Genomic DNA, 13,843 nt, shown 5'->3' with positions numbered 1-13,843 from the left:
ATCCAGCAGTGGATAGATCCGGGTTGAATTATGACGATGAAGAATTACAAGACGCCATCTTTAAAGAGTAATTATTTATATGGGAAATAAGCCACAATTAAAATGAAAAAATAATTTTATTAACGTTTCGACGGTAATAAAATTATTTTTTCATTTTAACTGTGGCTTATTTCCCATATAAATAATTAATCATAAAAATGCCACAAGGAAATAGCTTCAGAACAACATCTTTAAAGAACTCTAGCTTTCCACGGAAGCATTTTTGAACTAGGTGAATTGAGTTAAATTTTCTTAAAATTATCTGAGGAATCTCCGGTTTTCGTTTGTTATGAGAGTTTCTGGACACTCTGTATAATATAATGGGTAGGTAATCACTTAAAATAAAGATGTTACAGTTTGCTATTAGATTTGAAAAGTGTGTAAAAATTCCGAGACATTATTCAAGAAAATAATATTTAATAGGATACGATTGTTTTAATGATATACAAATTAATTTTTTGTATTATTCATCTTTGCGGTTATCCTGCCAAGTTTTAAACGGTTTTAGATTAGTGTTTTTTAAGCATACTCAACATGGCATGACTCAGAAAATTGTGGTGATATGAATATGTTTGTATAACACCCTGAAATAATTTTACAGACACACAATTTAATTTTTTTATACGAAATAACTATACAACCATCCTGCCTCTTTGAAAATAGATTTATAATAACCTTCTTGAGATATGTGCGAAATGGCATGACTTAGAAAATCGTGTAATTTTCCACGAATTTTCTTACACATTTTTAACTATATATAGTAAAAAAGGTGTAACTAAACATCCTGCCATTTTGAATAATGTCTACTGAAATTATTTATTTTATAACAAAATTTATTTTATGACTTAGAAAATCACGGAACGAGAGTGAAAATTTTATACAGAATTTTCCAAGAAACAAGTGCAGTTAAACATTAGGTGACGTCATGCCAACATTTTTTTTTGGTCATTTTGAAATAAATATGATTAATTTGTTAAGTTGGCAGGACTTAGAAAATTATGAAAATTTCATTATTTTCATTACATGTTTGTATATCTGTATACTCCCTTAGTCCTTTTGCAACCGTCCTGCCCAAAAAATTTTCTTCATAAAATAGATAGTTATCCTATTATTCTATGGATATGGCAGGACTTAAAAATTCATCGCAACTCCCAATTTTTTTTTTCTTCATGGAAAATCTAATTTTCACAGGAAAATGTCACAGGAAACCAGTGGATTTTTCCACAAATTGTAAGTACCTTCTCTAACCTTCCAGTATTGCAAAGGGCAGGACTTAGAAAATCGTGGTTGAACTTCTGTTAATATCTCCCGGTTTATTAGTAAGATTTGATCATTTTGAGCAATGTATTATTGGTCTGACATTTTATTATGACAGACAAATAATAAAATAAACAAACAAACAGCCTTTTTTGAGGTTGAACCAATGAACTGTCAACACTGATGGAATCGCCATAAAACGAAGTTAATGGCGCCAGGATGAGATAGAAGATAATCAGGTAAAGGAGGGAAGATAATCGGACAGTGCTAGTCAGGTACGTTGTAGTTGTAGCAAATTTTACCTGAAAATTCTCTGTCTCTCTAGAAGTGCTAGAACCTCTCTCTTGTATGTTGGCGCCTATCTCGCTTCACTGTTGGAATGGAACGGGGCCATTCCATCAGTGTTGACAGTTCATTGGGTTGAACCATAGAGGTATATATTAACATAGAGGGAGCCTACCTTCCGCGCTTCCTGACGACAAGATCTCATGGACTGGTTTGCGGCATCTCTTTCTAACACATTGTATCGAAAATCTATGATGACATTCAGTGTGAATATAGGCACGGAAGAGGAGGACAACTGTAGCAGCTTTACTATGCGTAAGAGTGAAACAGCACTAATCCAAATAAAAAAGATGGTGTCGTCACTTCGCTCTGAATGACACTCTCTCTATGCTAATATATAACTCTATGGGTTGAACAGAATAAGTTATCTGACAAATTTTAAGATTTGGCAGTGACAGTGACAGTATGTAAATAATAAGTATTTATCCTTCAAAATACACTGCTCATTTTTCTAGAAAATACGCTTTAAGAGTCGTATCAGTTTTTTTGGAACCAGCTGTACACTGTATTTAGTGTCATTCATCGTGAAGTGATTTTGGTTGTTATTTGATATCGACGCGCTTGCTTTCGACAATTCTACTTCGAAAAAGGAATCAACTTTTGTTTGCACTTTTGAAGTCTGCTGTTTTTTTTTTTATAATGGATTTACTAAAATTACAAAAATACGTATAATAAAGTTGAACTTTGTTATCTGACGAATAATCAATAAATCATAATAGATCGTCGAGATGCGATCTTGCCTCTGATAACTTCATTTTTGGTAGTGTTGTTTTGTGTTCTTCTTTATCTTCACTTCCATTATCATTTTCTAGGTTTATAACTTCATCTGCTATTTTACTTTCAGTCATGATGTCACACCCAGGGTCACTTTCCTCTACTTCTATCCATTGTAAAACATCTTCCTCAGTCGGCATTATTATGTATTTGTCCTACAAAAATCAGGAACTTCTAACCCTTCTAAATCTATGTCTGCATTACAGCGTTTGGGGTCCACATATGCAATGTTGGTATACCATGCAGGTATGGCAAGGGTTAAGCATGTATAACAGGATGTTTTTAATTTTTTTACATTTTACCAGATTTTTGTCCGTTAAATAGAGGTCCGTTATATCGAGGTTTTACTGTAAGGTAAACAACCAGTCCTTGCCAGTGTACCATTTATTGCCACTGACCGTTAAATACTAAGAAAATAAGAAAATGACTTAAAATCAAATTACATTTGTTACAAGTATACCTTATTAGTGTAGGAAACAGAGGTTGAACCTTACAAAATGGACACAAGTCCGGTTTTATTTTTTTTTTCTGGTATATAAAGGGGTGCTTATTATGAGACTAACTTTTTCTTAAAAAATTTCGCCACAGAACCCCCCTTTCACCCCTTTAAAGGGGATGATTTGTGGTTTTTGCGGAACGTAGCCCTTCCTGTACTTTTTGCTAAAAATTTCTGTTGTAGAAATATGAAGAGGACTATATTTTCTACGATTTATTTCCAACAGCATAAATATCTATCACCCACCGTTTAGTGGGGGTGGGGCCCCAAAGTTGACAAGTTTTTAAAAAAGATGTTTTTAAAAAAAATTATTTTTCCCCAAACTGTAATGGAAATTAAGAAGAAATCCTGCGGCAATTATTCACAAATAAGTGACTGATTTTTTGGTATAGATTTCAGTTAAGGGTAATTGCCCTTTTTTTAATTACAGGGTGTTACATTTTAAAAAACCCCTTTTTATACCATCTGAACCGTTTACCATAGAGTAAAAGAAACTTTCAGCGATTACCCATGTACTGGTGCTATTTACAAATTTGTATAATGCATACCCATTTTTTCCTCGGAACCACCCGAAAAAAAAGAAGAATTAATAAAGAAAGTGATTTTCTTGGAATCCTTCACACACAATGCCCTTTATTAATATACTTCATATATCATTTTGTGCACGTTATTATTACCCATGCATAGACACCAAAAACGATTTCCTAGTGCAACCCCTGTAGCCAAAAAAAAAAAAATAAATAAAATGGGGGGTTAAAAAAAAATTTATTTTGCTTTTTGATCCACATGGGCAAATGCTTCATCAATAGTGTTTTTCAAAAATATATATGGTTATTGCAACATCCCTGCGGAAACCACCCCTATCCTTGAAAATATACTGCAGAAACTACCCCTATCCCTTGGCGAGCATGTTTTTACGATTTTCTCATTACCTATGCATTCTTAATGTTGTTCTGAAGCTATTTCCTTGTGGCATTTTTAGAATAAACTATTTTTAATGGGAAATAAGCCACAATTTTACCAAAAAAATTATTTTATTAACGTTTCGAAGCCCAAATCGGGTTTTGTTGTCAAAATACAAAATACTACTAAAACAAACAAAAATGTTGTTGCTAAGTAAAAAAAATTCTTCTAATAATTTATTTAATCTGACTCATTTATATTGGCAATTCAGACGTATATTATACATTTTAAAGTAGAATACTTTAAAATGATATCGCCAATATTTATGAGTTGCGTTCATTCGATTACATGAAATCAATCCCAACTCAAGAATATCCGTCACAAAAAAATCATAGCATGTGATCTGTCTTTAAAAAGACAATCAAATGCAACGATGACAGTAAAATTCTCGCGTTAGAGATTCCATAGTAAATCACGAGGAAAAACCAGGAAAAAAAACCTCGTGATACTATCCCGACATCGTAAGTATTTGGTCTTACATTTAATTTACTTTCAAAAAACTAATACCAAATTCTGACTTTAATATGTTTAAATTATAAATAATATTAATAATATATAGATATGCAATAAGTAATACTAAAATATAAAATTTGTACTAACTCGATATGTTATTAACTTACTAATCGTGGTATTTTCTTTCTATTGACTTCCTCTTTCAGTATGGATAACCACATCCTACTGCATTCTACCGAGGAATTTGCGACACAATTGGTTTCATTTAGCATAATTAGAGCCGCTTCTTTGATTTTTCTCTTTTTACTATCTGATTCTTTCAGGACTATACTTGAATCTATCCACTGAACTCTATGTTTATTATCCCATGCGTGTTGACATATTTGAGATCTATCAAATTCTCTATTTTTAATATAAGACTGATGTTCACTTATTCTAACGTTCAATGGTCTTGATGTTTCACCTAAATAAAATTGTTCGCATTCACAAGGTATTTTATAAATGCAATTCTTTGTTCTTTCTTGTTCATTGTTAGGTTTAGTTTTAGATAGAATAGATCTCAATGTGTTTGTTGTTTTGAATGTTGTTGAAATGTTGAATTTATTTCCTATTGTTTTAAGTTTCTCAGATAGTCCTTTTATATATGGTATTGATATTTTCCTCGTATTATTTCTTGTGAATGTTGTAGGATCCCGTTCTAAGTTGTTCTGTTCCATTCGATCCAATCTTGACAATTCCTTATTTATAAACGATAAGGGATAATCATTTTTTAATAAAACAGATGTTAACAATTGTTTTTCTTCTAAAAATGAATTTTCGTTAGAACAAGTAATTTTGGCTCTATCATATAAGGATTTAATGATTCCCTTTTTAACATTGATGTTGTGATTTGATTTGTAATTGAGATATCTGTTGGTGTGTGTTGGTTTTCTATACACTTGAGTCTCATATCCAGTATCCTTCTTTTTATCTAGCATCATTCTCTTCCACGCAGGAAGCTCATGAAAAACCAGCTGCCGTTTAATATTAAGTAAAAACACGTTATTTTTATGAACCATCTAGACTCAGTGCATTGAAAAGAGATAGGTACAAAAAAAGACGATTCAGTATGTTTTCATATTTTAAGCACAATATATTTGACGTTTCTGCTTTGTTTACTTTTGTGGCTGTCAGTCAGTTGAATTTTTTGCGGTTTTTGTCGAATTTTTGCGTTTTGAAGTTTCTTTATATTACACAAACAGTTGTTTTAACAACTTTCCATAGAACATTGTATGGCGTTCACAACCCACTTGATAGGTATATGGGATTGTTAAATAATTACGAACTTGATTTATTTAATATAACTCTAAATCAATTAAAAAGATCTCTTGCTCTGTGATGTTATTTTTATACTCTTAAGTGTTATGTTTGTATGTTGTATATTTTTTTGTAGTCAATATTTATGTTATATATTAATTTTTGTGACATATGAAATTTTTCAGTGTTTTTATACTTTTCTAATTCTCTATTTTTTAGATTAATTAAGTCATATTTAACACATTGAATTTATTATTACCTTTTGGAAATGTATTAATATTTAACTGTAATTTTTCTGTTAATGGGCTTATCCCGTATAATAATAAATAATAAATAAATAAATAAAACTAATTTTATACTGTGCTTTGAAATTTTAAGGTAAGTAATTATATTTCTGCAATTAATATTTAAAACATACAAAGCTAACGTCATTCACACAGTAAAGAAATGATTGTTTATTTATTTATTTATTTATTTATATATATTTACGAGCAAAGCTCATTGCAATAAAACATTGTGTTTAGGTTTCCGTCAAAGTGAATAAAATAACAAAAAAATAAAATATGTTATTGAATTTTTTTATAAAGAAAATTATTAAAAAAAATTATTAAGCTACTTCAAATGTAGCTGTAATTCTGCACAAAAATTTTGAAGCAAAACTTACATTTTGACATTCTATAAACATATTTGATAACGTTAAATTTTATAATAAAACCCGTAATTGGAACAGTAGCCACTTTCTGTCACTTGTTGTTGCGTAAAATAGATTTCCGACTTATTTCATATGCTTTAGCTTTAAATGATGACGCACGGGTAAAGACTCGCGGACTCAACTGTAAAAGCCACTTTAGGGGCCGTTCAAGTATTACATAATGCAGGTTCAAAGGGGGGGGGTTAAAAATCTTCAAAAATTGCGTTACGTTATACATGAACGCCCCATTAACACATTCACTGACACGCGGTCAATGTATAGTATTAAGTAGGTCAAAATTTTTGACGTAAGAGAACTGTCAAAACATTAGACTTTTCATTATTGCCATGTTTATAATAAACATGGCAATAATGAAAAGTCACATTCTAATGTTTTGACAGTTCCCTTACGTCAAAAATTTTGACCTACGTAATATCTCTTTTGTAGTAAAAATACTATATACACGTATTCTTATGGAGTAAATGACTTCATATGCAGTCATGATAAGATGCGTTACATAGGGGGGAGGGGGTTAAAAATCTTTAAAAACCGCGTTACTTATACTTAAACGCTCCCTTAAACAATCATACATGGTCACAAGTACTTCTTGGTTTATAATATTTTTTTGAATGCAAATTAAACATGAACTCAGCCATAGCCTTGCCACCATCAAACTCAAGTCTGGTAACTATTAGACTCCAAATTTACAGTGTAGATTCTCACCCTAAAGAGCATAAAGATGTTTTTATTTATATCAAAATTGAATATGTTCTCTCAACAAACTGTACATAAAAGTACCTACTCCAGCTGAGTATCTACTTCTGATTTTTATTCTTACCACGTGGAGTATCTACTCCAACATTTGGAGTATAAACAACATTCTCATTTTTATTCATAGGAGCCAATGTGAGCATTTATTTCTGTCTAGAACCTAATGAGTTTGAGTATCACTCCAGAACTAATAAATACTTGGTAATATACTTACTTGGATAAAACGTGTGGTCCTATATCATGAAAGCCTCCCTCTTTAAGCGAATAATAATGTTGTTCAAGTTCAATAGGAAAAGATGTCAATAAGTTAGGAACATTTAGGATATCAAACTGAGAGTAACCTAAACTCTTACAAAAATTTATACTCTGAATTAGAAACTCCCCATCTTTGTGCTGTAATTTATTTCTCTCAACACACATTTGTGCTTCCTTTCTTGAAACACCTAAAAGTTGAATATTGTATTTATTAAATGCATTTTAAATGATGTTAAGAATATATCAATAGATACCTATTAAATCTGATATTATTTGGCAATTGGCTTCAGCTTGGGTTGACAACAATTTAAAATATTTTAAATTTTTACATCCACATAGGGCACTAGTTGATTTAAACATCTTAAAATATAATATTACATAAAAATAAAAAATATTTATTAAAAATAAAAGACATTTGTTATGATAGAACTTCAGAGTAGACCAATGATATGATAGAGGGGTTAATTTCAGGGAAATAATCGTCTTCTTATTTTTGGTGGTCCTGTACGGTTGAGTTGACTGATCATGATTGAACAATGACATTTGACAGACAGCTCTTTTGTTTATTTCCATCACTTTCCATTGAATAAAAAGAAAGAGTTCTATCACTGTCACTGCTGTCAGCTGTGATTTGTGATTAGGAGTGTTGTGTTTGTGTTGTTCTGGAAGAAGTAGAGAATACATACGATCATACGATATACGATTTTAGTTCGCGTTAGTAGAACAAAGCATCTAAATTTATATTACACTGAGAACGCAAAAAGTTTATTATACTTTTCAAAAATAGTGATTTTGTTGAAAGCGGTATTGTATGGTTAAAATGAAGATTTTAATAATCGTAGCGGTGTTTGCTGGTAAGATTTTTTTCCTTGTATTTTTGTTTTGAAATTATTTTTATACAAGTGATGAATTTTAATTTGGAATAATTTAGGACAAGCTTGTTGCTTTAAAATGCAGAACAACTAACTTCTCATTAACGTCTATTATTATCTATTATTTATTAATTCTTTAAAAATCGTTTCTTTAACATGTGAGTCACCCCTATGTGTAAGTAATTCACTATTGTGCACATCATAAAAAGATGCGGGATCCACATAATAGATACGTCTGGTTTATTAATATTTCATATTCAATATCCAGATAATTAACGAAATATTTATGTAGATAGATTAACATTTTTTTTTAGAAATGCTTTATAGTTTTCTCAGTTGTTTACAAAAATAATGTGACCTCTTGCCTTTGCCAAGATAAGTGTCTAATTTTGGTTGGTTTGTTATTGGCATTTACATAGATAGAAAATGCGAACTTTAGAGTTTCTTTGTTTATGTAGCAATGTTTAAAAATTGGTAATATTACAGTATCCACATATTGTGGATAATTTGAGTATGTATTTGTATATTATTATGTTTTTGTTTGCACCTGCTGTAGTAGTAGTAGGAAGTTGAGTAGAAGAATGTTTCCTGTTTCCAATCTTTAAGGTTTCATATTCTTTGTTTTGTATGTGTATGGAGTCTTAATAGCTGTAGAAATAAGAAAAAAACAAATCATTAGTTTTTATTTTTAATATTAGATTTTTGTGTTTTCAATATACCCATGGCCTACCTCCCTTTCTTTTTGGTGTTTGTTTTTTTTTTCTTTATTTGTTATATTCACCTTCATCGGACAGGCCTCAAAATATTACACACTTATAATGCATGAACTAGAACTAGGCCTATACAAAAAAAACTTACAATAACAAATTATTTTTAGAGTGTTGAACATTAATTTATTAGACTAAAGTACTAAAGCATACACATTATTACTAGGTACTGGAGTAGTTCACTGAAGGCCGCCTAGAGAACACACGTTTTTGTTGTTTACATGTTTTTTGTGGTTTTTAGTTGAGAAAAACACCTAATTATTGGCTGAAATTCATATCTGCAGATATATAGAAATGATATATGAAATGATATGATATGATATATAGAAATCAGCAAATTTATTTTACTGTAATTGTGAGTGTAACTTTTTTTAACTAAAGTAATTAACATTAAAAAGACTACGATGATATAGGATATATGACAAGGAAATTAATAGAGGAGTACAAAAAAGGTGGTTTGGAAATAAACATAAAGAAGACCTAATATATGTGTATCGGTGGGACACAGCAGGACCTTACACTGGGGAATGGCGAAATTATTAAACATTGCGACGCATATAAATACCTTGGTATGACCATCACACAAGAAGGAAGCGTAGACCGGACGATAGAAGAAAGAAACAACCAGGGAAGAAAAGCAATTACCCTTCTCAATAGCATCCTCTGGGACCAGTCAATATCAAACAACAACAAACATCCACAGAGAACGACAGTTCTCACCAGTGGCGCACAACACCCCTACAAGCGACACTATATATACACGAAATTTTCGATTTTCTAAACCTGACTGAATTGAAAATTGGGCCACATCCCATCTTAAAGAATAGGAAAAGACTCGTCCATCCATATGTCATATCTCCATTTTGGTTCAAGGGTGTGGATTTTACGGCCCTTCCCATTTAGAGTCTGTTTTTCGTTCTCGTCCCCAAAACTCCCAAAGATTTCAAAAACTTAAGCCTGACCTTTGCGGCTTCTGATAGCACAGATCATTACCTTTCCAACGCATGTTTAATTTTGAAAATCGGTTATACCATTCAAAAGTTATCGAGCTCAGAAGTATGACTCAATTTTTATTTAAAAAAGGGAAAATGTTTGTGGATATGTATGTATGTATGTATGTATGTATGTATGTATGTATGTGTGTGGAAAAGTTACACCGATCTGAATTTTTTTTTTCTGTGTTTCAAGAGGGTGTGAGGGCTGATTCAGAACCGGTCTAATTTTTGACTTCTGACTACCGGTAAGCCAGCTAGAGGACTAGATAGATACAAAATAGCATATTTTTTGGGCGTATATATCTTGGGTTCAAGGAGAGACAGGAAAACCGCAAATACACCAAATTAATAGGGATGAGTTAAGATTTCAAACGGTGCTTAAGCGATCAACCTGAGACATACACACTGCTCACCATAGCCGAAAAACTGAAAAATTAAACGTTGAAAATTTTGGTTTTTCGACAATTACTCAAAATTTCAACCTACGAATTGCGCCAATAACTGAGCGTTTGTAGGAGGACTCAGGACACGTCTAACGGTGTATATCTCATATCTGGGAAAATTCGAATTTTTTAGTTATAGGCTTCATAAGTATAATCAAATCTATTTCTTATGGGAAAAACCGTTTTTCAAGCTCAATAATTCCTGTAATACGTTCAGTTATCATACTTGATCTTGGATGCATCAGATACTACTTGTCAATACGTTTTAAACTCATATTTAGTGATCAACATCAGTTCAGCCGTTCAGAAGTTATAGAGCTCCAAAAGTATAATTAGTCCAGGAACTGAAACTTTTCACTTCGCAATTTTTACAGAATGGATCGATTTGCTTGAAAATTTGAGAATAAGTAGTGGAGAGTCTAAGGATCAAAATCTGTATGATTCCGAAAGACGCTTTTACCATGGGGTGGTTGCCACCCCGTCTCGAGGGTGGAAATTTTTTATTATATTTTGACCGCAAATGTTGGTAAAAACATTAATTGTAAGCAAAAAATGTTTTATATTTTTTTGATAAAATTAATAGTTTTCGATTTATTGGTTATCGAAATTTAGTTTATATCGAAAAAATCAATGTTATTAATCAATCATGGTTTATGTACTTGTAGTGGTTACGATGCTAGTTTGATTGGGCAATCCGAGTTCATTTGCCGGCCATAATTACATAATTATTAGGATGGCTGGGATATGAACTCGGATTGTCTTATCACTGGTGTCGTAAGTTCTAGATCATTTGGGAGAGATTGCGACCAAGGTTCTCGTTCTCAAAACTACCAAAAATTTCAAAAATATTAGTTTGACCTTTGCGGCTTCTGCTAGTACTGATCATTACCTTTCCAACGCACATCTAATTTTGAAAATTACCAGAGAACGACAGTTCTCGCCAGTGGCGCACAACCCCTACATGCGACACTATATATTATATACACGAAATTTTCGATTTTCTAAACCTGACTGAATTGAAAATTGAGCCAAATCCCATCTTAAAGTTTAGGAAAAGACTCCTAGATCCATATATTACTTCTTCATTTTGGTCCAAGGCTGTGGATTTTACGGCTTTTCCTATTTAGGGTCTGTTTTTCGTTCTCGTCCCCAAAACTCCCAAAAATTTCAAAAACTTAAGTTCGGCCTTTGCGGCTTCTGATAGCATAGATCATGACCTTTCCAACGCATGTTTAATTTTGAAAATCGGTTATACCGTTTAAAAGTTAGCGAGCTCAGAATTAGAACTCAATTTTTATTTAAAAATGGGAAAATGTTTGTGGATATGTACATATGTATGTATGTATGTATGTATGTATGTATGTATGTGGAAAAGTTACACCGATCTGAATTTTTTTTCTGTGTTTCAAGAGGGTGTGAGGGCCGATTCAGAACCGGTGTAATTTTTGTAGATACAAAACTAGGTAGATACAAAATGGCAAATTTTTTGGGCGTATATATCTTAGGTTCAAGGAGAGACAGGAAAATCGCAAATAAACCACATCAATAGGGTTGAGTTAGGTTTTCAAACGTTGCCTAAGCGATCAAGCTCAGACGTACACACGGCTCAGTATAGCCAAAAAATTGAAAACTAAACTTTGAAAATTTTGGTTTTTTGACAATTACTCAAAATTTCAACCTACGAATTGCGCCAATAACTGAGCGTTTGTAGAAGGACTCTAGGCTAATCTAACGTTGTTTACCTCATATCCGGGAAAATTAGAAATTTTAAGTTATACGCTTCATAAGTATGATCAAATCTATTTCCTATGGGGAAAAACAGTTCAAGCTCAATAATTTCTGTAACAACTTTAGTTTTCATACTTGAACTCAGATGCATCAGATACTACTTGTCAATACGTTTCAAACTCATGTTTAGTGATCAAAATCGGTTAAGCCGTTTAGAAGTCTTAAGTTAGAAATGTATAATCCAATTAACTATTATTCCCGAAATGGTTTATGTAGTTGTAGTGGTTACGACGCTGAATTTGATCTGTAACGGATAATCTGAGTTCATTTACCGGCCATCCCAATATTTTTATTTATTCTATTTCGACTAGAAAAAAAATCTAGTATACATTCGATGGTCACTAGATCATTTGGGAGATAATGCGACAAAGGTGACCATTTATAAAGCTTGACGTGTAATCGAGAAAAATTGCATTCAACTTCATACATTTAATTTGTATATAACTTGAAAAACTCCTGATACAAGAATAAAAAACCGCTAAACGCCGTAAAAATGAGTGGCGCATACAATATTCCAGCTACAAAAGATCTGATATGAAAATTACGTGGCGCGAAAATGTATTTTCATTTTGATGCAAAACAAAATTCTAGTTTTATTTTAAAAGATTTTTCCATAATATTTGCTAAATTTGAAGTAAACGCGCCACAAAAGAGTAAATTTGATACAGTTTGAATTTTGAAACTCTTTTGTGGCGCGTTTACTTCAATTTTAGCAAATATTATGGAAAAATCTTTTAAAATAAAACTAGAATTTTGTTTTGCATCAAAATGAAAATACATTTTCGCGCCACGTAATTTTCATATCAGATCTTTTGTAGCTGGAATATTGTATGCGCCACTCATTTTTACGGCGTTTAGCGGTTTTTTATTCTTGTAGAATATACAATACAATTGTTAAGAGTATAATCACTTACAGCAGTGAAGTATGGCAAATAAAAGAAAGATACAAGAGAAAACTTGAAGCAACAGAAATGGATTTCTGGAGGCGCTCAGCAGGAAAATCAAGATTAGAAAGGGTAACCAACAACAGAATTAGGGAAATAATGAATGTGAAACACACAATAGTAGATGACATTAGTACCAAACAGCTTAGATGGTATGGACACGTACAAAGAATGTCCGAAGAACGACTCCCGAAACAAATCCTAACGTGGACCCCTCATGGTAGACGAAAAAGAGGAAGACCCCGCCTGAGTTGGAGAGAAGGCATAAATCGAGAAATGAGAGAAAGAGAATTGGATGAAGACCTTTGGATGGACCGAAGTGAATGGCGACTAGGCATTGGAAGACGTAGGAGAACGTTTTAAAACCGATATATATATATATATATATATATATATATATATATATATATATATATATATATATATATATTCATCTATATATATATATATATATATATATATATTCATCTATTTGATTTTATATATATATATATATATATATATATATAATTAACATTAAAACCTGTGCTGATAAGGTTAATTTGTTTTGGAAACAATTTCTATGAAGTGGCTACTACTCCGTGATCAGGATTAATAATTATATTTAGTCGCTACTCAATACTAGTTCCTTTTTCAAAGATGTCTGGTAAATGTTGCAAGTGTTCTACCAAATGTATTTTTAAAGAACCTAAGA

General features: G+C 31.8%; 2 protein-coding genes across 2 annotated transcripts in view; one reads left to right on the top strand and one right to left on the bottom strand.

The window, feature by feature from the left end:
• LOC114325530 (transcription termination factor 5, mitochondrial) overlaps nucleotides 1-7,904 on the bottom strand; it is a 63,714-nt gene extending 55,810 nt beyond the window's left edge. The window contains exons 1-2 of the mRNA XM_050654493.1: nucleotides 7,595-7,904; nucleotides 7,300-7,528 (exon numbers count right to left, since the gene is read on the bottom strand). Of these exons, the coding sequence (XP_050510450.1) occupies nucleotides 7,300-7,528; nucleotides 7,595-7,883 (518 nt within the window). The 5' untranslated portion in view covers nucleotides 7,884-7,904. The remainder of the gene's footprint in view (nucleotides 1-7,299; nucleotides 7,529-7,594) is intronic.
• Nucleotides 7,905-7,935: 31 nt separating this feature from the next.
• LOC114325531 (prosaposin) overlaps nucleotides 7,936-13,843 on the top strand; it is a 143,819-nt gene continuing 137,911 nt past the window's right edge. Inside the window, exon 1 of the mRNA XM_028273603.2 lies at nucleotides 7,936-8,194. Coding sequence (XP_028129404.2) covers nucleotides 8,152-8,194 — 43 coding nt within the window. The 5' untranslated portion in view covers nucleotides 7,936-8,151. The remainder of the gene's footprint in view (nucleotides 8,195-13,843) is intronic.

The sequence above is a fragment of the Diabrotica virgifera genome, chromosome 1 (genome assembly GCF_917563875.1).
Source record: "Diabrotica virgifera virgifera chromosome 1, PGI_DIABVI_V3a".
NCBI classification, from domain to species: Eukaryota; Metazoa; Arthropoda; class Insecta; order Coleoptera; family Chrysomelidae; genus Diabrotica; species Diabrotica virgifera.
Note: the sequence above shows the minus strand (reverse complement) of the source record. Positions and strands in the feature narration are given on the sequence as shown.